The 22,956-nt window shown below is 29.1% G+C and overlaps 1 protein-coding gene across 2 annotated transcripts in view; it reads left to right on the top strand.

Moving 5' to 3' along the window:
• Positions 1–22,956, top strand: part of r (carbamoyl-phosphate synthetase 2, aspartate transcarbamylase, and dihydroorotase rudimentary) — a 153,790-nt gene that overhangs the window by 67,321 nt on the left and 63,513 nt on the right. For both annotated transcript variants that reach the window (XM_075364808.1, XM_075364807.1), the window contains 10 exons: positions 6,894–7,097; positions 8,875–9,093; positions 9,391–9,811; positions 11,677–11,808; positions 13,896–14,071; positions 15,943–16,142; positions 17,022–17,229; positions 18,931–19,149; positions 20,209–20,407; positions 21,697–21,848. In XM_075364808.1, coding sequence (XP_075220923.1) covers positions 6,894–7,097; positions 8,875–9,093; positions 9,391–9,811; positions 11,677–11,808; positions 13,896–14,071; positions 15,943–16,142; positions 17,022–17,229; positions 18,931–19,149; positions 20,209–20,407; positions 21,697–21,848 — 2,130 coding nt within the window. The remainder of the gene's footprint in view (positions 1–6,893; positions 7,098–8,874; positions 9,094–9,390; positions 9,812–11,676; positions 11,809–13,895; positions 14,072–15,942; positions 16,143–17,021; positions 17,230–18,930; positions 19,150–20,208; positions 20,408–21,696; positions 21,849–22,956) is intronic.

Raw genomic sequence — 22,956 nt, 5'->3', positions numbered from 1 at the left:
ACAGATTCCTTCACCTCATCATCAGTGGTGTAATGATAACCTTTGAGGTCCCTCTTGAGATGATGGAAGAAGTGGAGGTCGCACGGAGCCAAATCCGCTAGTATGGCTCAAACTTCAGCTTGCGGAGAGCCATTAGAGAGTTTGCTTCGTACCCATCATGCTCAGATTTTATGGTACCTAAATTGCTTAATACTATGGCCTACTCGTTCTTTAGATATGCCTAACTGAACTGTGATGCGTTGCTGGATGATTTGCCAGTCACTTTGAAGCAAATTGTCCGCCTCCTTTTGATGTTTCTTGTCAGTCACAGAAACTAGTTGTCCGCTGCGAGGTGGATCCTTAATTGTTACTTTACCAGCTTTACATTCGTGAAATTTCAACACCCACCTATTCACAGTACTTCTGTCAACAGTTTCACTACCATAAATTGCTTTTTAATAATGAAGAATATTTGTTGGACTCGCATTTTCTGCTGCTAAAACATTTGATCACAGTGTGCTGTTTTAACCATGTTGACATATTAGCCATACTCAATTCCATTTTAACCGCTACTGAAAACAAACCGGTAAACAGATTTCAACACAATACTGCAGGTTTGTAGAGGGAGATTTTAGCTATTATGTACTGCCATGTCCAACTCAATAGTACCTTTTGTCTCTGTGTAGCACGCCAGTGTGCAAAATTTATCAGCCAAGTTTCATATTTTGTACTTTGTGTTACTTTTGCAATTAAGGCAGATAATTTTGTACTTATTTTATAATAGAGTGTAGTCATTTTGGAGTTTTAACTTAAAACATAACCTAATTTCTGTAGTTAAGTACAAATAAACTAGAATATCAGCTACTCACATTACCTTTCTTCTGGTATAGTTTGGTAAAAAGTAGTAAAGTTTCTGTGAATCCTTTACTTCTCAGCATTCTAGTTTTGTATTAATTTTGATAATTTTATAATCGATGAACAAGATGGACAGTAGAAATTTAAGTAATGTTATTGTCAGCTGGGACTTATTGTCTACTTGTGTTATTCATTTCAAATTTGCCCAATTTTACTGTTTTAGGTGAAGTTTTTTTTTATATGTGAGGGGTATTTCTTAAGTACGGTCTGGTTGTATGTAGCTACGTAAATTTTGCATGAATGTTGAAATGTGCATGTGCCCCGGGTCCCAGCATGCCTTGCAGAAATGCAGATGCCATTTGCAGTCTGACATTAGCGTCACTGTGTGCAGTTATATTGAGAAGTTGAAATTTTTCAAACAATTGAGCAGCCTGCCAATTGTGAATACAGTCTGTGTTTCGATTTTTGACCGCAAGGAACGTGTCGGCAGTGAACATTCATCTCCAGATATGCTAGGTTTACAAGACTAAATCAGTAAGTGACAGCAAAATGTGAAAATGGGTAAGACTGTTCAAGGACAAGCAGGACAATGGCCATGATGAACTGTGATCGGGCCAACCTTCTGTAATGGTATTCTGTTTTACCTGTGATAACTATTTTACATCTCTATATTCTTCTACTCAATGTTGTAAATACTATTGTTTTTAAACTGTTTTGTTCATTTGTTACTCTGTATTTATGTGTTTGTATTATGTCATTGTTATCACTGTTTTAATTACTTGTGTTTCTGTTAAATAATAATGTAAATTATTTTTAGGAATATGGTGCCTTTTGATGTTTGGGACTATGGTTTTTAATGGTTACATCATGTTGATGGACTGAACTAATCAGATTTATTGTAAAGTTCTAATGAAAACTATTTCACTGTAATTTATTGTAAGAGTGCATGTCTTGTATAAAGTATGCTTGTGTTTGTGTTTTTCATGATCTAGAAGTAAAATCTTGTTTTGATTTGGTAACATTTTAAACTAATCATTAGCATTGCAGTTACTTATCGTATGTTAAATAATTTGAATTATGTTAATAATTTGAAGCCTGGGAGTTTGAGGTATTTTTAAAAAATTGTAAATTTCTTTCTTTTTTTGAGGAGGGATTAAATTGTAACTGTATTACCAGAAAAAAAACAACAAACTGTACATTATTTGAATATAAGATTTAAGTTGTATTTTATTCACCAGCAAAGATGTGAAAAATTAAAAAAATACTGTAACATATTTTAATGGTTTAGAACTGTGAGCATTAACTAGGAATGTTTATAATAATAAAATAAACTTATAAATATAAATAATACTTTTTATTAATTCTTGTTAAAATAAACAAAGTATCATTGGCAAAATTTAAACAATAAATAAACCAAATGATAAATTGCATCCGTACGAGGTCTGTAAATAAAGTAATGAGACTGGTTCAAAAAAACCTTTTATTTACAATCCAATTATACATGGACCCTAGCACCTTCGAAATAGTTCCCTTGAGAAGGCACATAACACTTCAAACGGTTTTCCCACTCTTTATAGCAGTATTAGAACTTAGAAACCAGAATATCTTTCAGATGGTCAGTTACATTTATTTTATGTTTTCTGTTGCTTCAAAATTGTGTCCTTTGAGGTGTTTTTTAAAGTTGGGAACAGGAAAAAGTCGCAGTGACTCAAGTCAGGTGAATAAGGTGGTTGAAGAACTACAGGAATGTTTTTCTTTGCCAACAACTCATTAATTGAGAGTGCGGTGTGATAAGGTGCATTGTCATGATGCAGCATCCAGTTGTCTTTTATGGCTGGTCTCACACAGGCAACTCTTTTCCGCAGTCTTTTAAGATATTCTCTGTAAACACATTGATTTACAGTCCATCCTGTAGGCAAAAACTCCTAGTGGACAATGTTATTACTATTGAAGAAACAAATTAGCATGGTTTTGATTTTTTATGTGCTCATTTTTGCTTTTTTGGGACGTGGTGAGTTTAAAGTGTGCCTTTCCTTACTCTGGCATTTTGTTTCTAGGTCATACTCAAATATCCAAGATTCATCACCAGTAATAACATTTTATAGAAACTTAGCATCATTCAATTCACCCTAGAAGATCGCGGCACACTTCCACCCTGTTGTTTTTCTGTTCCAACAGTGAGGTTTTTTGGGATCAATTTTGCACAAACTTTTTTCATGTCCAATTTGTTTGTCAAAATTTGATGGACTGTGGTATGGTTAAAATTCAATTGTTCTGTAATCATTTTGCCAGTTAATCACCCGGTCATACTGTATCAAGTCTGATTCGCTCAAAATTGTTGTCACTTTTTGACATTAGCGGCCTTCCAAAGCATGGATCATCCGCAACTGATTCCCGGCCCTCTGAAAATGCATTAAACCACCTAAAACATTGGGCTCATGACAGAGTGTCATCTCCATACGCCCTTTTCAATTTTGAAAACGTTTCAGTAGCATTCTCACAGAGTTTAACATAAAACCTGATTGCACAATGTTGCTTATAATTAGTATCACTCATTTTTGTAACGCACAGCAAAAACTTGTTTCATGAAAAGCTTGTTTACTCACGTGGCAACAATAGACTAAAAATATTATAATATAAATCAGCTGTTCATATAACCATATGTTTACTAGTAACTTTACAGTGTAGCCAGTTTGGCTGCCAAAAAAAAAAAACTAGTCTCGTTACTTTATTTACAGACCTCGTATTAACAATCGTATGGTTTTACAATACTAAAGAGGCAGTAACATCCCAGAAGTTAAAGAATATGAACTAAGAACAAATGGCAATAGCCAAAGCACTTTTAATATTCTGGTTCCCATAGATCACTGAAATTAAGAATGTTGGGTGCAGTTTTACTGCCTATTATTGGAATTTTTGTAATAGCTGATTATCATAGTATCAGTGTTGCTTTAAATAAAAAAAAAAAAAAAAGTTAACCTGAAGGACCGTAACTTTTTATTTGGAATAAAATGAGCTGGTAAATAATTCTAAAGAAACAAATAACTTTCTCATACCGATTTGATTTTAATGTAAAAGTAAATAGTACACCAAGGGCTATTTTCATGCTTCAAAGTATTAATTGCAATCATTGGAATGCTTTATTATAATCATTAATTTTTTCATATTGTTTGGCTTATTACTAATTTAATTCATTAGAGAGTTTTAGCATATAATTTAATAGCATATTGTTAAATGAAAACTAGGAAAAAGACCAGAGATTTAAAAATATTATTTCATTATCTAATAAAAACGACCAATCAATAGTTTTATGAAGTACATTCACTGAAATGAAAAGCTTGTAAGTGGTGCATTGTTGGATATTACTTTAAATGATCTTGTATGTGTAGTATGGATTATAAATATATGAAAGGTTTGCTATTTTTTCTTTTTATTTTGCTATATTATGAGTTATTTCTTGTTATGTAAACCTTAGTTGTATTTATCTTAATATTGCATATAATTCAGTTTCATGATGTAATATCTATTTTTTATGTAAATATATATTCATTCTTTGGTCCGTATTTCCTTATATACTGTAATCTAATTTTAATGTCTGTTAGTTCTATTAAATTTAATTTATCTAGTTTGATATATTAATCTTTGTACTCCTTTATAGTTTCTGTCTTTTTTTATTCCTTCTAAACCAGCTTTGCTAACCCTGGCTAACACTATTTTAACACTTTATTTGATTGGTCATCGGTAACGAGTGTTTAATATTCATAATAATAAGACAGTGGGTGTTCATAAAGTTATACAACCCATGTGTAAAACAAATAATATTTATTTTACCATAAGAGTAATTTAATTTTATTGATTTGTAAAATAAAAAGACTATACTTTTAGTTTTTCTGCTTATGTATTACAATAAATGACCAAAATGTCCACCTTCAGCATTGATGCAAGTGTTAACTCATTTTTTCATCTTAGTGCAACTTTCCTTAGCATTCCTCCACTAAAATTGGAGATGCTGTTTTTGATTTTTTTCTCACTTCTATGCAGGGTATCCTTAAAAACAGAACTATTAGAGGGCCCATAAGTAAAAATCTAGTGGTGAGAGATCCAGGTCTGATGTTTATAGAGATAAAATAATGAAGCCATGTTTCATCTTAATAATATTATTATCCAAAATACCCAAACTCTGTCCAATGAAACTTTTGAACTACCTACATTAAGGTTATTGTTTTTTATTTATCGTGAAGGATTAAAACTTTACATTTAGTGAGTTTACACTTTTAGTAATTTATATTAGAGTTATTTTTTTATACTGAATAAATATATTTTATATTTTTTTATACTGAAAATATATAAACCAGAAATTTAATTAAAAATTTAGTCAGCTTTTGTAATTTTGTTGGTACCAAGTTAAATTAGGTTTGTAGCTTGGAAAATATAGATCCTCTTGAAACACATACTGGAGAATCAATAGTTGTTATACCAAGCCAGACCCTAAGTGATCATGAATAATTGTTTATGCACAACTGCTATAAAAATCATTTATCATTTTAATATTTGTAAAATCCAGATTTTACTCCTTCACTTCCAGGAAAAAATTATGTTTTTAATGTTACTTTCACCCAAACCCTCATTTGAATTATCATTATTGTGATTATTATCAAAATAATTTATTAGCACTTGCATTTAATATATTGTTTAAAAGTCAAGGAAATTCAGCAACTAAACAAAGACTTGTTACAGTCATTTTTACTTGAGTAATGTGCTTTACAATTAGTCAGATTGTATTGAATTGCAAAAAATAACCAGTATAAAAAGTATATGTTACAAAGAGAGCATTTCAGTCTATTCAGATAACAAACCTTATAGTAATATCTATTGTATCAAATTTAAAACAGAGACTATAAATTAAAGGACGGGCAGGATTTGTCTTTTTTAGTAATGCTAACTGAAAACATGGATGAATATACCCATCCTTAATGTGCAGTTAGTATGTCACACTGATATTAGTATAATCACTAAGATTCTGGCACAAAATTTTTTTTTCTCCACTTTGTCTTAAAACCACTTCATGTAGTACTTTAATAACCTATCTAATTTTCAATACCCTTCTATATCATCAGTTTCAAAATCACGTATGCTTTGTTTTTATAACTTTCTTGTTGTCCAAGTTTCACTGCCATAAAGCATTAAACTTCTTAAAATTAACTTTAAGAACTTCTTTGTAATTCCTAAATATAAAATAAAATCCTAAATCACTTTAAAATCAAATTTATCCACAATGGTAATGAGTCCATTATATTCACTATTTCTAATTCATTTGCACTCTCAATGAAAATAGCAATATCATTGATGAATTAAACTTTTTTATGTCCATGGATATTGGTGACATGTAATTCAGTTATTTACAAGCAGTTTAATTTGAGTTTGCTTAAACATTATTCAATTATTCACTTTAACATCAATATATTTTTATTAGTTTTTAGTTTTCTGAGGATCTGCATAGTAGTAGTTCATCTTTAATTACTTTTTTTAATCTGATTTTATTAAGTGCACGGATTAATTTTACATTATAAAATAAAAATAACTTATTAAATTTTAAATAATTTTAGTGTTTTTTGTTCCAAAATTTAATGCATGTACAAAATGTGTATATTTTATTAAAAATGGATAAGTAATTATAAATTTCCATATCAAACAAAAGTAAAATATTATATAAATAAAAATTCAAAAAGAATTTTGTAATGAGTGTAAAATTACTAATCATGTTCGAATTGTTGCTGATATTGAAATTAATGGAAGTAAGAAAAAATCCAGGTCTTTCAGTCATACAGATATGAGATTTCTTTAAGAAGGAAAGAAATATGATAAAGAATTATTGTAAATAATTGTTTTGTGAATAAATGTAAATATTCAGTCATTGCGTGCATGGATGTTCATTAAGTTGATTTAAATTTTTACTTGGTTTTATTATGGTTTTTTTAAAAATGTAATTCTTAAAATTACTTTAATATTTGTGTATTTAAATGGTGTTTTAATTATTTTATTCTTTAACATTTTTGAAGGTTTGTAACATGGAAAATGTAGATCCTCTTGGAATACATACTGGAGAATCAATAGTTGTTGCTCCAAGCCAGACACTGAGTGATCATGAATATAATCGTTTACGTACAACTGCTATAAAAGTCGTTCGTCATTTTAATATTGTGGGTGAATGTAATATACAGTATGCACTTAGTCCTACTTCTGATGAATATTATATTATTGAGGTAAGTGAATATATTTTTATTTACATCTTAATATCAATTTTGTTTGCCATTTTCTTATTAAGTAGTTTTTACGTATTTATTTATTTTTTTTACTTTATGACCTTGGACTCTGTTAAAACGAGTATTTTAAGAGGAATATAAGATGTGTGAAATATGAATTTATGAGCATAGAAAATTATGTATACACACTAAATCAGTGGTGTTTAATTTTACATAACATACTCTAATTTTTAAAAAAATATCCATTCTATTGTTTAAATCTCATTGTATGTTCAAAAAAACTTTTTTGATAAATTTATTTTATTAGTATTATCACAGATGAGTTTTTTATTATTGTTAATAAATTTTAAGTAGCGTTAACTGCTATGGTATTAACAACTTTAGATGCCAACAACATGGAGTAAATCTGCACTTCTTATTTATTTACATCACAGTGATAATTACTAATATGGCTTTGGCCACTCATTTTATTGTAGTTCATATCTTTATTTTCCAGAATACTACTCCTTTTGTTGTGCGAGATATTATAATACCATTATTTTTAAAGTATTTGAGTTTTACTATGTTTGCTATTACCATAGTTTAATGTTTTTAAGAATAGCTTTATTTGTTGTTGAATTAAGGGATTTGTTCTGATTACATGAATATTTTCCTGTGGGCTCCAAATCAACTTTGTTACACTGAAAAATGTCAGAATAACACAGGGAAATTTGAAATGATGGATTCAATTTTCCAACTATATTTCCTGAACTATACATTGTATCTGACTGATCTACATAGTAGTTGAGAGAGTAGATCTGAAAGTTTTGAATAACATCGCTAGAGTAAATGTAGTTCTATAAACGACTGCAACATGAGAGAGACTCTGCCAAGATTAAAGTGTTTTGTGCCCTATTGCAAACGAAGGTTTATGATCCATTCTTTTTTGCTGAATACACGATTACTGGGATAGTGTACCAGGACTTGCTGGAAAAGTGGCTTTTCCCTCATCTAAATGAAGATTAACAAGATTTTATTTTTCAACAGAACAGAGCTCTGCCCCATTGGCACCTAGATGTTTGATGCTATCTGAATGAATCTCTACTTCAATGATGGATAGGACACTTTGGAAATGAAGACCTGGCTCTGGCTCTTCAGTTCTGGCCGCCAAGATCACCTAATCTCATGCCATGTGATTTTTTACTTATGGGGGTTTGTGAAAGATGTAGTTTACTTACCACTGCTACCAACAAATCTGGCCGACCTGCAGAACCGTATCATAGCTACAGTGAACTCAGTAACACAAGATGCTTTCTCACATGTGGGATGAGTTTAGCTACCGCTTATCTGTTTGTCATGTAGCTAGAGAGGGCCACAATGAACAATTATGAATTGTATCTGTAAACTTTATTATGAGTATTATCAGATGTAATTTACTTCACATTTGTCATTAGTTCTTAATTTGGAATACAGAGTTATGAAATTGAGTCTGTCATTTTGAATTATTTTGTATATGAATTAATTAGTTTTAAATGAAAGTAAATAGTTTACCTACAAAATGAGGAAATTACTCAGATTTGTTGAAAATTAATAATACGTTAACACGTTTTGTTTTTTGCGTTTACTTAATTTTATTAAAATATTACATCCTAAAGTATTACATTTTGAGTTACATCAGTTACTGGAGAATATATCCGTCAAGTAATTACGGTTTTACTTTAAATCTCTCTTGTGTGTGAGTGAAGTAAAATTTTGTCATTTTTTTGTGTTTAACAGATTTATATATTTTTTTTTTTAGGTTAATGCTCGTTTATCAAGAAGTTCAGCATTAGCTAGTAAAGCCACAGGATATCCACTTGCATATGTTGCGGCCAAATTGTCATTAGGTTTGTCTTTACCAGAAATAAAAAATTCTGTGACAATGTCTACAACTGCTTGTTTTGAACCTAGTTTGGATTATTGCGTTGTTAAAATACCACGTTGGGATCTCAGTAAATTTTCAAGAGTTAGTTCAAAGGTATGAGTTTGTTTTCATTTTAAATTTGGGTGTCTATGTTACTTTTGTACTAACTCTAGAATTTTAGATTGTGATAATTATTTCATTCTTTGAGTTTTCAAACTTTTTTCAGTTTCTGATACAACATTATTTGAATGGAAATGCTCTGATGATAATGGTGATGATGGCTTTGAAACTGTATTTTAAACTTTTGGACTAAAAAACTTCATTAGTAGTAAATTCATTTTATAATAGTTTTAGATTCTGTGGTTTTATTATTAATATTTTTATATTTTTAAAATTTTTTGCTATTTGCAGATCGGTAGTTCAATGAAAAGTATTGGTGAAGTAATGGCTGTTGGTCGTAAATTTGAAGAAGCATTTCAAAAAGCAATGAGAATGGTTGATGAAAATTTTCTAGGTTTTGATCCACTTGTAAAACCAGTTTCTGATGAAGAATTAGAAAAACCGACTGATAAGCGTATGCTAGTATTGGCTGCTGCTTTACGAGCTGGTTATACGATTGATAGATTATATGATTTGACGAAAATTGATAGATGGTTTTTATATAAAATGAGAAATATTATTCAAATGCAATCTTCATTAGAAAAATTAACACCTGATCAACTTACATCAGAAATTATTTTACATGCAAAAAAATTTGGATTTTCTGACAAACAAATTGCTTTATTTGTTAAAAGTACAGAATTAGCTGTGAGAAAGAGAAGGGAAGAACACGGTATGTTTTTTAATTTTCTAAGCAGTCAATTGGTTGCTATATTGCTTATCTTGAAAAACTTGGATAAGCAATGTAGTAGCTGCTTTCTTAGTGCAGGTTTGTCTGTTGATGATTGCATGTAAACTTACCTGAGTATTTATATTGCTTATCAGACGGTTGCATAAAGTATTTAACTAGTATCTGACTTACTTATTAGTTGATTCAAGCCTCTTATTAATGCTATTATTATGAATCTGTTATAGATTTTTTAATGTTTTTATATTAATAGTTTTGGATTAAAATTTTTATTTGTTAATTCCTTAAGTATGTCAGAAGACTATTTTATTTCCAGCTAATATTGTGAATATGATTTGACTAATGAAAATGTATTTTTTATTGATGTTTGTAATTCTGGGCCACATTGATGATCAATCCTTGAACTTTTGGTAGCAGTTATATGGCATATTAGACAGATTTCATTTTGAGCTTTAATTTACATGTTTACTTCTAAAATTGTTAGCTTTATTGTAATAAGTTAAGAAATATTTAGTTACTCCAGACTAAATAGTTGGTGTGATATAAACTGTTCTCAAGTGCATTATGTTTAAATTATATGTATGTATGTATGTTAGGTGCCTTAACATAAATTATTCTGACATGAGAAACTACTTACTTGACATGAGATACTAATCATCCTTGAAAATGGCATAACCATTCCTAAGAATAACAAGTATTTACGTCAAGTTTAGTTGGGGAAAGTCAGTATTCCCATTTGTCTTTTTATTGAATGTAATACAGTGTTGCTTATCAGTATACTAAGCCTACCAAAGTGCAGGTGGGACCCTTACATTAGACCTTCACTGTGTTCACCAATGTGACTGGTTGTTTAATTAACATCATTTCTTTCAGAGAGCAGTGAATGGTATCCGGTACTTCAGGTGCTTTACATGTATCACAATAATAAAAAAGAATGGGACAGATTGTGTAAAACAGAAAATTAACATATGCTTTCTCATTCTTTGGAAAACAATGTATTATGTTTGCTGTCTCCATTGTGTTTAAGAGTAGATTGTTGTTTATTATACATGATTATGTAGTGTTAATTTTACAATTTTAAGGATTAGTTTATTTTCAACCATTATGTAATCTGATGTTTGTATGTTATGTAATGGATTTTGGTTTTTTTTTTTTTTTTTAATTGAAGACCATTCCTTATATTGGTGATCATGGAGAACAATATATTGTTCAGTTGGATAATTCCATGCATCATTCAATTTTAAGGATGGTGAGGATTTTAGTTAGGAAATCCTTCGCCCTTTTTTTTGGGGGGTTCTTTTTAATGTTAGAATAAAAATTTTTCCTTACATATTTCAGCTGATGGAAATAAAATTATGTAATTTACGTTGCTTGATATCACATTGTCTAGACCAACTATGAATGGAATGCATACCAACTGCTTGGAGAGGGCCTTCTAGCAATCTTTTGGTTAATGTTATTTGTCTCATTTCACAGTCCTTGTGTTGTGAGATTGTTTTCCTTTCATATTATATCATATTACTTGTAACTGCTAATAATGTATCAAATGTAAACATTCAGTATATGATTTGGTAATTTTTTTTCACATGTAATTCCTTTTTCATGTATAATATTTCATATTTACCAAATCATTGTTTATTCTTTGCATTATCCAGCATGGTGCTTTTGATAGGAAAATAATTATGTCAACTAATACATTAATCTAGATGTAGTATTTCTTTAACTGCTAATGTTTAACATTCATTCATAATACCAATCAGTCATCAAATCATAATTTCAGATTATTTTTATAATAATTTAAATATTTTTACATCTAATAAATAACACTTTTTCATATAATTTTGTTTCAGGTATTTTGCCTTTTGTAAAACAGATTGATACGGTAGCCGCAGAGTGGCCTGCATGTACAAATTACTTGTATCTGAGTTACAATTGTAACTCACATGATACTGATTTCCCAGGTGGACATACAATGGTTATTGGTAAGGAAAATTTTCATTGGTATTGTAAAAATAACTTAAGTGCTGTTATAAGAAAAAAATTATTTTTTTTTGGATAATGTCATTTATTTTGTATACATCAGTATACACTCTCCCAATGGTCAAAAATTGAATGATAATGGTTGTTAATGAGAACATGTTGGATATTTAGTTATTGGATTACAGGCTACTTTCCTGTCATCTGCCTTCTGTCATAGTTCTGGAATATGTAATAATCTATAATCAGTTAGTCATATGTATCAAAAAACTTAATTAACCAGAATTGGATAGGAAAGTAGAATTAGCCAATTTGACCATTATCTAATTGTGTATTGATTACTCTTTGTCCTAAATTTTTTCATTTCTATAATAAAATAATTGGTCTTTTAATTTAGAGATGGCAGTTGATGTTCTATAGTATCAGGGTTACATTCCTGAAATAGTACTTATAATTTAACTACAATGAACAAAGTATGTCAGTAAAACATGCATTGTTTTGCTTATTGTTTTTGTTGATCAATATGTATTGAACAACTTTACCAGGAAATTTAAGTCAATTTATACCAGTACCTGTAAAGTTGTTTGGATGTATAGCATTTTCAATAAAATCACACTGGACTATGAATTTATTAGATGTGTTATAATAATATTCTAAACCAGAAATTAGTTAATAAGTGTTTTAATTTTTAAAAAACTGTTATTGTCTTTTTGGGCCTTTTTAGTGTTTTTTAACTTATGAAATCAACTAGTTTTATGAACAAAAAAATAATATATTTCAGGAATATGCAGCTCAGATTATATCTTCCTTTTTTATTAAAACATATTGGAAGTTTACCTAAATAATTTACAAAAGAAAAATGAGTTTAGACTAGCAATAAAGCTTGTTACATGAACAAACTCAGTGAATTCTAGATCTTAAAATTTAAAACGTGGAAGTTTTGAAGGATTGAAATCTTGCCAGGTTGGAATCTTGTCATAGATTCCTTTTTATTTTTTCTTAATACAGTAGGTAGAAAGAAATTATTTGTACACAATGGAAGATTTCTTTACATTCAATATTTTTTTCTTTTTCTAAAATTTTTCCAGTGAAAAAAACAATTAGTATTATTATTTGAATTTACCAGTTTTATTTTTTAACACAGTCAGTAGTTTTCTGAGTCAGGGAATCAATTTAAAAAGACCCAATATAATATCTTCAATAATTAAGGGAATTAGGTTTTTCTGATTTTCCAGTAGGTTTACTAAGAAAAAGAAAAATTGAACTTAAAGAATTCCTGAAAAATGTATTCAAGAAAAGGTTTCAAACAACACTAAAGTCAGACCTTATAGAATTCTAGAAATAAGCGTGTTTTTATAAAAAATCTTAGCCTTTAATATAAGTTAATGATGTGACTGTCTGTAACCCAGAAGGACAGTTCCAGCTTTACTCCACACATTTCTGCTGTGTTTAGCCTACTAGCCTACCAATTTACCAAGCACACAAAAGAAAGTATTTTAACTTTGGTGACAAAAATAGCTTAGGAAAATCCCATTTGGTGAACAATTTTAATGGTGCTTGTTGATGTTACCAATAATTTAGAAGTGTCCTGGGCTTGAATCCTGATCAGGCATGGCATCTTTTCATATACTACGAATTACACCTTGCTAATGACAATAGTTGTTGATATCCTTTCATTCATAACAATAATTTAGAAATAACGTGAAAGATTAATATAAATTGAGGCAACAAACATGATCTGATGTATTAGTAATTAATTAAGCATTTTCTTAAACAATTTAATGTAAGAAAAATGATTATCAATGAAAAATTATGAATAAAGTTGATTTCCATAAAGTTAGTTCATAGATTGGACGCTGGTTCTTTACAGAAAAAATGTTGCTCTCTGAACATCAGCATGATCATACTCTGTTCAGGTTAAATAATAATTCTGAAATAGATTTGTGTAGTTTTTATAGTTTGCAGGAATAAATTCTAGAAGACAACTATTGTACATTGTCAAGTTTGGTGTTATTATTTTTTATATCTGTATTGCATTAAATTTAGTTTAAAAAACTTTTTTTTTAGTTGATATTTTATCCTTATTCTGCAGGTTCTGGAGTTTATCGTATTGGAAGCTCGGTAGAGTTTGATTGGTGTGCTACTGGCTGCTTACGGCAATTACGCCAAATGGGAAAGAAAACTATAATGGTTAACTACAACCCTGAAACAGTTAGTACTGACTATGATATCAGTGACAGACTCTACTTTGAAGAAATATCATTTGAAGTATGTGTACTTTTATAAAAATAAACTATTTCTTATTTTACACTTTGCATTAGTGGTCATTCTTTAATTTTTATGTTTTAAGTGAGCTGAAGCATTTAAATCTTACCTAAAAGTCATGAATCCAACTCACAGAATCTGTTTGTTAACAGCAATCTACATCTATGTTTTATTTATTTATATTTTTGTAGTTTAGTTTTATTAGTCTATGTATTTTATTATTTTTCTTTTAATTCTTAATATTTCCAGGCAGTGATATAATTATGATTTAATTTATATCTTTTAATTACAATCCAGATGTTTCTTCTTATGTTTTATCTGTGGTACTACCTGCTTCTGTAAAAATATTATTTTGTAAATAGTTATTTAAAAGAAATACAGAAATAGATTTTTTTATATTAAATAGGGTGACATAAACCAAGCTTATAGTTTAATCATACTATAAGCTCATCAATTTCCAACCAAGATTCTGATCACCAGTGTGATCCTATTTTCTGTCATATATGTAGGCTTACTTTAACAGTTGAGTCTTTCTCTGGTTATGGTTTGACAAGATATTTAACTGAATTGCTTTAAGTATTTTTAAAAATCTGATGTGGACACTTCATGACTTCCTTGTGCCCCTATTAAATTATATATATACACATTTGCTACACTTCATTTAAACTTATTTAATTTTAAAGTGAGAAACTATCCTCCAGTTCTTTAATAAAGTGGACTGTTAATAAAGTGGACAATTGTATTGTGGTGAACAGCACATTACATCACATATTTTTTTGGTGTCCATATCAGCATTTTATATTAGTTTATATATTAATCTTGTTTCATGTCCCTCAAGTAGTTTTGTGGTGTAAGTGAGAACGTGTCAGATTTGTAACCTCATCATGTATACATCGGTTCGAATCTGACTTTATATACATTTATTTTTTTTAATTTAAATATATTGATTTATTAATATTTTTTTAATTATTAACCCCTGTAAAAAATTTTGAATTAAAATGAAAAGTACACAAAACTTTATTTCACTATAACTTTGATCTTTTTTCATGTTTTTTTTTTTCAATTGGAGGTTAATAATTATTAATAAATCAATATATTTAAATTAAAAAAAAAAATAAAAGGAATGAAGTTGGATTCAAACCGATGTACCTTTCTCTTATAAGATCCAAATATTTAATTAAAATTTTATTTGGCTATAATTCTGGAAACAATGAAAATAAGTACCACTTATGACACGTTGTTGAAGATCTATCAATGAGTGCTTATTACTGCAGTTAACAAAAAGACCAAAATCCAAATCTTTTGGATTTTGAGCTTTTTGGGTACTTTTAGTCCAATTGATTGCAATCAAAAGGGGATGTGCACAACTAGATGTTACAACAGTCCTAAATCCAACATTCTAAGCTAATTGTTTTTGAGTTATGAGTTAGCTACATATGTAGATGTCATGCTGAAACTAGTCAAAATGGATTCAGGGATAGTCAAAATGGATATTTCTGTTGAAATGAAATATGAAAGTCTAAATTTTTTGTGATTGCAATACTTCCTTTACTTCATACAAGGAAGTAAAAATTAGATTGGCAATGACAACATAGGTGATGTGTACATAAATATCATCATTTTGCTTCCATTGTTTAAATATTAATATTTAACGAATGTCAGTTGTTTGCAGGTCTATAAATGATAGCAGGAACAATATTATACTTGTTTTAGGTCTTAGATATTTACCTGTAAACAATTTTTATTTTAAATGTAATAATATGCATTTAATTTTACATTTTAATATATTTTTGTTAATAACAAATATAGTAGTTATAAATAGAATAAATATTGATATTTATTCATTGTATAATAATCTTTATTCTGATTATTAGGTAGTGATGGATATATATAGCATTGAAAATCCAGAAGGCATTATCTTGAGTATGGGTGGACAGTTACCTAATAATATTGCAATGGATTTGCATAGGCAGCAAGCAAAAATATTGGGTTCATCACCAGAAAGTGTTGACGGAGCTGAAAACAGATTTAAATTTTCCAGAATGTTAGATAGAATTGGTATTTCACAGCCTAGGTATGTTGAAAACAATATTAATTTGTCTACTGGCATATACAGTTATTTTTTGTAGTTTAATGGATGATGTGAAGAAACATTAATATTAATCTATGATAACAATAAAGCATCCCGATCCCATAGGGGAAGACACCTGCTCCCCTATGTGATGCTTCTGGTCACCCTCTCTCCACCATAATAGGCTTTAACAAGAATAACAATAAAGCAATGAGAATTATGTTGTTTATATTTATCCTACAAATTGTGTTTGATTGCATAATCTTTGATTTTCTAATCTGAGTAATTTCTAAGCTATTTATTTACTTGTGTATGTTATTTCTCAATCCATTCACCACTTATGAAAAGTAAGAGTAAATTCACGCCATGCCAGTCAAAAAAAGGTAAATACATTAAACACATTTTATTTTGTTCATGTTTTTAGCTTAACTTCTAAATTATAAAATTTCACAGCTTGTTTAAAATGAAATAGATAAAATGTACTATTTATAACATGTGTCAAACTGGGGAAAGGTGCTTTGTTTTTTCTTAACAGTGGTGTTTTTATATGAAAGGGATTAATTCAACATTTTGTCAATAATTATTATTGAAATCTGCATGTCTGTTTGTTGATAGGACGTTGATAACATTTTTCTTTGTCTGTTAATATTGACTGTAATAGCAAACAGAACTGTAATCGTATAGGAAGAAGTCTTTCTGTAGAATTTATAATACTGTGCCTTACCCATTTACTATATCCTTATTCATTTTTTTCCCCACTCATTTTATTGTATGTTGTGTGGTTATTAATCCTTAATTATTTGTTTTATAATTCATCAAATGAAATTTTTGTTAAAATAAAACTATTTTTCTTAATAAGTAATATATTTGAGTTTTTTTCAGGTGGAAAGAGTTGACCAATTTAAAATCTGCAATTGATTTCTGTGAAGAAGTGGGATATCCATGTCTTGTCAGACCATCATATGTTCTTAGTGGTGCTGCAATGAATGTTGCTCATTCAGAACATGATCTTGAATCATACCTTGCATCAGCTAGTGAAGTTAGCAAAGAACATCCGGTTGTGATATCTAAATTTCTTTTAGAATCTAAGGTAATTTTTTATGTTTTATTGTGAGTTTATTTTATTTGTATTAGATGGTTTACAATCTTTCTGTTATGAAGGAAATATATGCAGAAAGATCTTTTACTTTTTGGGAGGATGAGTACATTAAGTTGAAACTGTAGGTGTAACTCAGTTCCTGTCATTTAGAATGATGGGAACTGTGAGAGGCAAGAAATTTAATATTTTTATTTTGCTATACCATGTTGTTAAATCAACTATTGTTATCAAACGCCTGTTGAATTAACTGCTTAGCAATGGAAAAAGAATACTGGTGCTGTTTTCTTGTTTGAGTAAATTTCAATAAGTAAGGTACAGTTGAAGTAAACTAATGAAAATTTAATTGCTGTTAGACATGAAATTAAATGTAATCTTATTTTTTAACATAATCTCTAAATTAGTTTAAACATTTTTCATATGTAATACTTCTTAAAATATCATTCACAATAAAAATTTATATTTATCAGCCAGTCTCCTAACTTTCCACTTCTACGATTAAAGATAAAGTATCATTTAACTGAAAGCTGCTTTTTCAGTGGCCCAAACTGATAGAAATCAGAGGGTGTGAGCTAAGGGCTTGAAAAGGAAAATGCTTAAGAATTTCTCACCTGTTTTCCCAATTTACTTTTTTGTTTCAGCAGAATGGAAAGTTACACTGTCAATGGAGGGTAAAAATTTAATACTCTTGATCAGTATTTCAGCACACTACTGATGAATAATTTCCTGTAATTGGTACAGTTTCAATGTAATGGTACCATTAATTGTTTTTTATTTATGACTGAAGTCAAGTGGTTATTTTTCATCCAAAACACTCTTACCATAACTTAATGGGTGGATGCTAAATGGAAAATGTTTTTAATTTTAAATCTTTTGAAAGAGTCCAGATATTTTTACATCTTGGAAGCCTGTTTAATTTCTGTGATATTGTACTAGATCATTGTTACATTCCTAAATACAATGCTCTTATCAAGGAAATTTAGTTGTTGATAACATAGCATGTTGTTTAGGGACACGTTAGTTCATTGTGCTTTTTGCTTTCAGTCCATCAAGTTCTTTAGACATGATTAAAGAATAAATATTATAATGTCTACTTTACTACTGTATTATGTCTATATTTTTCAGTATTCTAGAATTTCATAAATCATGATTTATTAGATTAAATGTCTGTTGATTATTATAGTGGTTGGTCTACTAGTAAAACTAGTCATCATGAATCAGCTGATTTTGAAATCGAGAGGTTCAAATCTTAATAAAGGAGGTGGTTGCTTTTGTTTGGATTTGAATACTAGATCATGGGCACTCATGTTTTTTGGTGATTGGGTTTCAATTAACCACACATCTCAGGTGTGGTTAGCCTGAGTGAGTCTGTACAAAGTCTACTCACTCATAGATCAAACAAAGGATGTAGCTGCCTTCAGGCCTCAAATCCAGAAAGCGTTGTGGAGCCTTCTGGAATATTCTTGAGAAATATGGGATATTATTATTACATTTGGGTTCATATCACAGTGCTAGTGTATCTTACTTTTGAAAGTGCCCTTGTACTACATTTTACTAAACTTATATCTTACAGTTAATGTAAGCATTAAATGCATTGTCTTGAATTACATTTAATTAAAAATTTTTCCCCGTTACTTTTTTTTTTACTATTTCATTTGTTTAGTAAATTTTGTATATTTCGTTTTTACTTTTTAGGAAATAGATGTTGATGCTGTTGCTTGTGATGGTGTCATTTTGTGTATGGCTGTATCAGAGCATGTTGAAAATGCTGGAGTCCATTCAGGTGATGCAACTCTGGTAACACCACCACAAGGTATAAATGCTGAAACTCTTGCCAAAATAAAAATAATATCACGTGCTATTGCAAGTGCACTTGAAGTAACTGGACCATTTAATATGCAACTTATCGCAAAGGTGGCTTTATTTTCTTCTTTTTTTTTCTTTAAGAATGTTGATTTAATGATTTTGTTTTTATTTTAGTTGATTAATTGCCTTAAATAAATGAAAAAGTGTTATAAGATAATGATAATGCAATTTTTTAATTTATTTAAAAAAATAAGTACAGTAATATTAAATTTATTAGATTAAAACTTTTGAAGATTTACTGTCATCATTGTTTGTATTATTGGACGAATGAATTTAATAACGTTGAGGTCTATCAGTCTGTCAAGGCTTGTATGGCAGTAACAGTATACAAAAACTATGATACCAAGATTATTTAATGCAACATCTCTAGTGAGTAGGTTCTTGCTAAATGGTATAAAATTTACTTAGATAAATACTTGCTGTGCAGTTGCATAGATGGGTTAGTTAGTTGTTCCTTCATGTATCCTGTACCTTTCACGGATGGCTTTTAAATTTTTTATTGAAAAGAAGTTTCTGTTATAGTCTACTTATATAAGTTTATTAACACAAAATTGTTGACCAGTAACATGCTCTTCCCATCTTAGTAAAAATGCCTTTTCTCCCAAGAGATTTTGGCTAGGATGGAAACCCACTGTTCAGAAGATCCTGAGTAATTATTTGTCTCATACTTCACTTTCTTTAAGGGTAAAACATCTCCCACCACCCCCTATGTTCCTTATCTTTGATCTCTCTTTTTTTATTTTGGTTCCGTGAGTGAAAGTCTGATCCTGCTAGAACCATGGTAAGGATGCTTAGGTCTGTAAAGCTACTGCGTTCTTAATATTATGGCTGCAAAACAGGCCTAATGGGTGAAGTACTTTTTTGTATAAATTGGATTTGTTAATCCCTTCTAATACAATACACATTCAGAATATACAATGCAAGAATAATATAGATGTTGAAAAAATGCTTAATATTCTTAGAATTGTAATTTATGAATCTCATAATGCATCTGATCTACCTAAATTGAAAATCTCTATTTAAATAAATTATTAAAACAGTAATCACTTGTAATTTATTTGTTATTCTTTATTGCAAAATATAACGGTATTTGATATTTTGTTTTAGGATAATGAACTAAAAGTAATAGAATGTAATGTGAGAGTATCTAGATCATTCCCATTTGTTTCTAAAACACTTGATCATGATTTTGTTGCAATGGCAACAAGAGTTATCATGGGTGAAAAATTAGAACCTGTTGATGTATTACACGGTTGTGGAAAAGTTGGTGTTAAAGTTGCTGTATTTTCTTTCTCAAGACTTGCTGGTAAGTTGGTTTTTGGATTACTGTTAATGTAATTTTATTTATTCAGTAATTAATACATATGTAAACATTACTAAACGGATACTTGGTACTAAGGAAGAAAACAAAGTGTAGTTGTTTGTCAAGCTTATCATCAAATGGAGTAAAGATAAAGAACTTGTTTTATGTAATGGATAAAGAATAAAAATATAGAGTGATGAAAATAAGAGAACAAGTCATCATTAACCAAGCATAAACATCACCATTCAGCACTGCTGAATGTTAGAAATGGTATATAATAGGAATGTCACTGGTGAAATTGGAAGAAGAGTACAAGGTTATATAATCTTATTTGTGTGAATATGAGTAAGGAACAACAAAGAATTACTATTGCGGTATGATATTACATCATACTAATTCTAGCACTTGATGTAGAAACTTGGATTTCACCAGAAAGTAAAATATCAGGCAAGATGTGGAAGTGAAATCTTCAGTTATGTGATAGGCAAGACAAGAAATTATGTAGGATTGTGTAACTTAGACAGATACCAGAGGCACATTGAATAGGAGAGGAGAATTCAAATTAAATATACATTTTTTATTAATGTTATCTTTTAATTTAACATTTAAAGATATTTTTTAATTTATTGTAAATCATAAAATCATTCAAATTACCTCATATAGCAAGTATCTTTTAAAAGAATAGTGAAAGTAATGAAAAATCAAAAGGTATTTTCAAAGTATCTTTGGCAGTAAAATTTATAATAATTCTGTATTTGTATGACTACTTTTTTTAACTGTAAAAGATTTATTTTTTAAAAATGTGCATACAAATTTTAAAAATTATATAAGTTGAATTTAGAACTTTAGTAAAGACAGACTTAAAATTGAGGAAATTTAGAAGTTCTAGTAAATTCAAAGGAAAAAAAATGATAAAAAACTGCCTTGAAAAAATTAATTTTGTCTAAAAGAAAAATATAACTTAAGAGGAAAATGTTGAATGAACAAATTGGACTTTTTCAAAGTAATATTGTTTCCAAAGTAATTGTGGTACCATCTACTAGAATAATATCTAATAGAAGTTTTAACCATTACATCGTAATTCAGCTGTAACTTAGTGAATATGATATTGTATTTATGCAATTAAAACTTTTAATTCTCTAACTTTAATTTATAAATTTAAAAAAAACTATTTGTGACAGGAGGTGTCTTTAGTGTGTAAAAATAATTTTTTTCACACCATTGAATAAAAATAGTATATAAAACTATTATTTTTATGTGAATTTGAATTTATTGTTCTTTTTTTATAATAGGAGCTGATGTAATGTTAGGTGTTGAAATGTCATCGACTGGTGAAGTTGCATGTTTTGGAGAAAATCGTTATGAGGCATATCTTAAAGCTATGTTAAGTACTGGTTTTCATGTTCCTAAAAAGGCAATTTTACTTTCTATTGGAAGTTTTAAGGTACTACATATTTATATTTTCTTATTTTTGTTATATATTACAGATATTAATAATATTGAAAATATCAGATTCATGTATTACATTTTGATTCTTTTTTAACTTATTTTTAACAGAAATTCTTTTGTTTAATATCAGAGTGTAATCAAGTTAAATATCATTACATTGAAACAATCCAAAATGCTAAACACATGATTAGAAAAAAATGTCTTTGTAAAAATTGTCATTTTTCATTTAAATTAAAAACCTCCCAGTTAAGGTACTATATAAAACATCATTTATAGTGATAACAACTGAAGAACTTCTCTATGAAATAAAAAAAATTAGTCCATTTGATTTTGTTTTTGGGCGAAAAACACTTAGCACTATCATCGCCCGAGTCAAAGTAATAACAAGAGGCTTCTTCTCAGATATTAAAATAGGATTAAAACTATGATCAAAACTAAGATAATAATAGAAATAAAATTGAAACAGTAAAAGAAATGCAACAGTTAGAATAATACTTGTAACGCAAATAACAAAATAATTTCAAAATATATGACTGGTTAAATTTTATTAAGTATATTAATTCTTTGTAGAAGTGACTGTACATTCTTGTCATTTCCTAGGACGCGCCGTATGTCCCTTAGGAATTTAAATTTGCAACGTAAGGCTGTGTAACATATACAGTCCACAAGGATGTGGTGCACAGTCAAGCGGCAGTTGCAACAGACGCACAGTGGTATCCATGATACATCAACATCAGGTATCCGTGAATAGTTCCGGTATGTCCTAATTGCAATCGGCACAGGACCACTTCCTCTTGGCGAATCTTTCTGCATGAAGTGCCCCATGGTAACACCGTATCTTTGATTTGTCAGTTTATTATCTGCTGTAGCGGTCCAGTCACCTTGCCACCTTCTTCAAAGTGTATGTTTAATGGAATTAATAAAATCGGTAGTTGTAGAGTACTCTTCATCAAATGTCATCAATTTGTTGAAGAGTAAGGCTTGAACATATATTTTATGCAAATTTAAAGAAATAAATACATATGGGTTGAAAAGCTTCTGTGTAAAATGTGTGAATACATACTTTCAATTAAAAATTTTATTATTCTGTGATTGTTTAAATT

The sequence above is a fragment of the Lycorma delicatula genome, chromosome 4, assembly GCF_047948215.1.
Source record: "Lycorma delicatula isolate Av1 chromosome 4, ASM4794821v1, whole genome shotgun sequence".
Lineage (NCBI taxonomy): Eukaryota > Metazoa > Arthropoda > Insecta > Hemiptera > Fulgoridae > Lycorma > Lycorma delicatula.
This window is presented reverse-complemented; position numbering and strand designations above follow the sequence as displayed.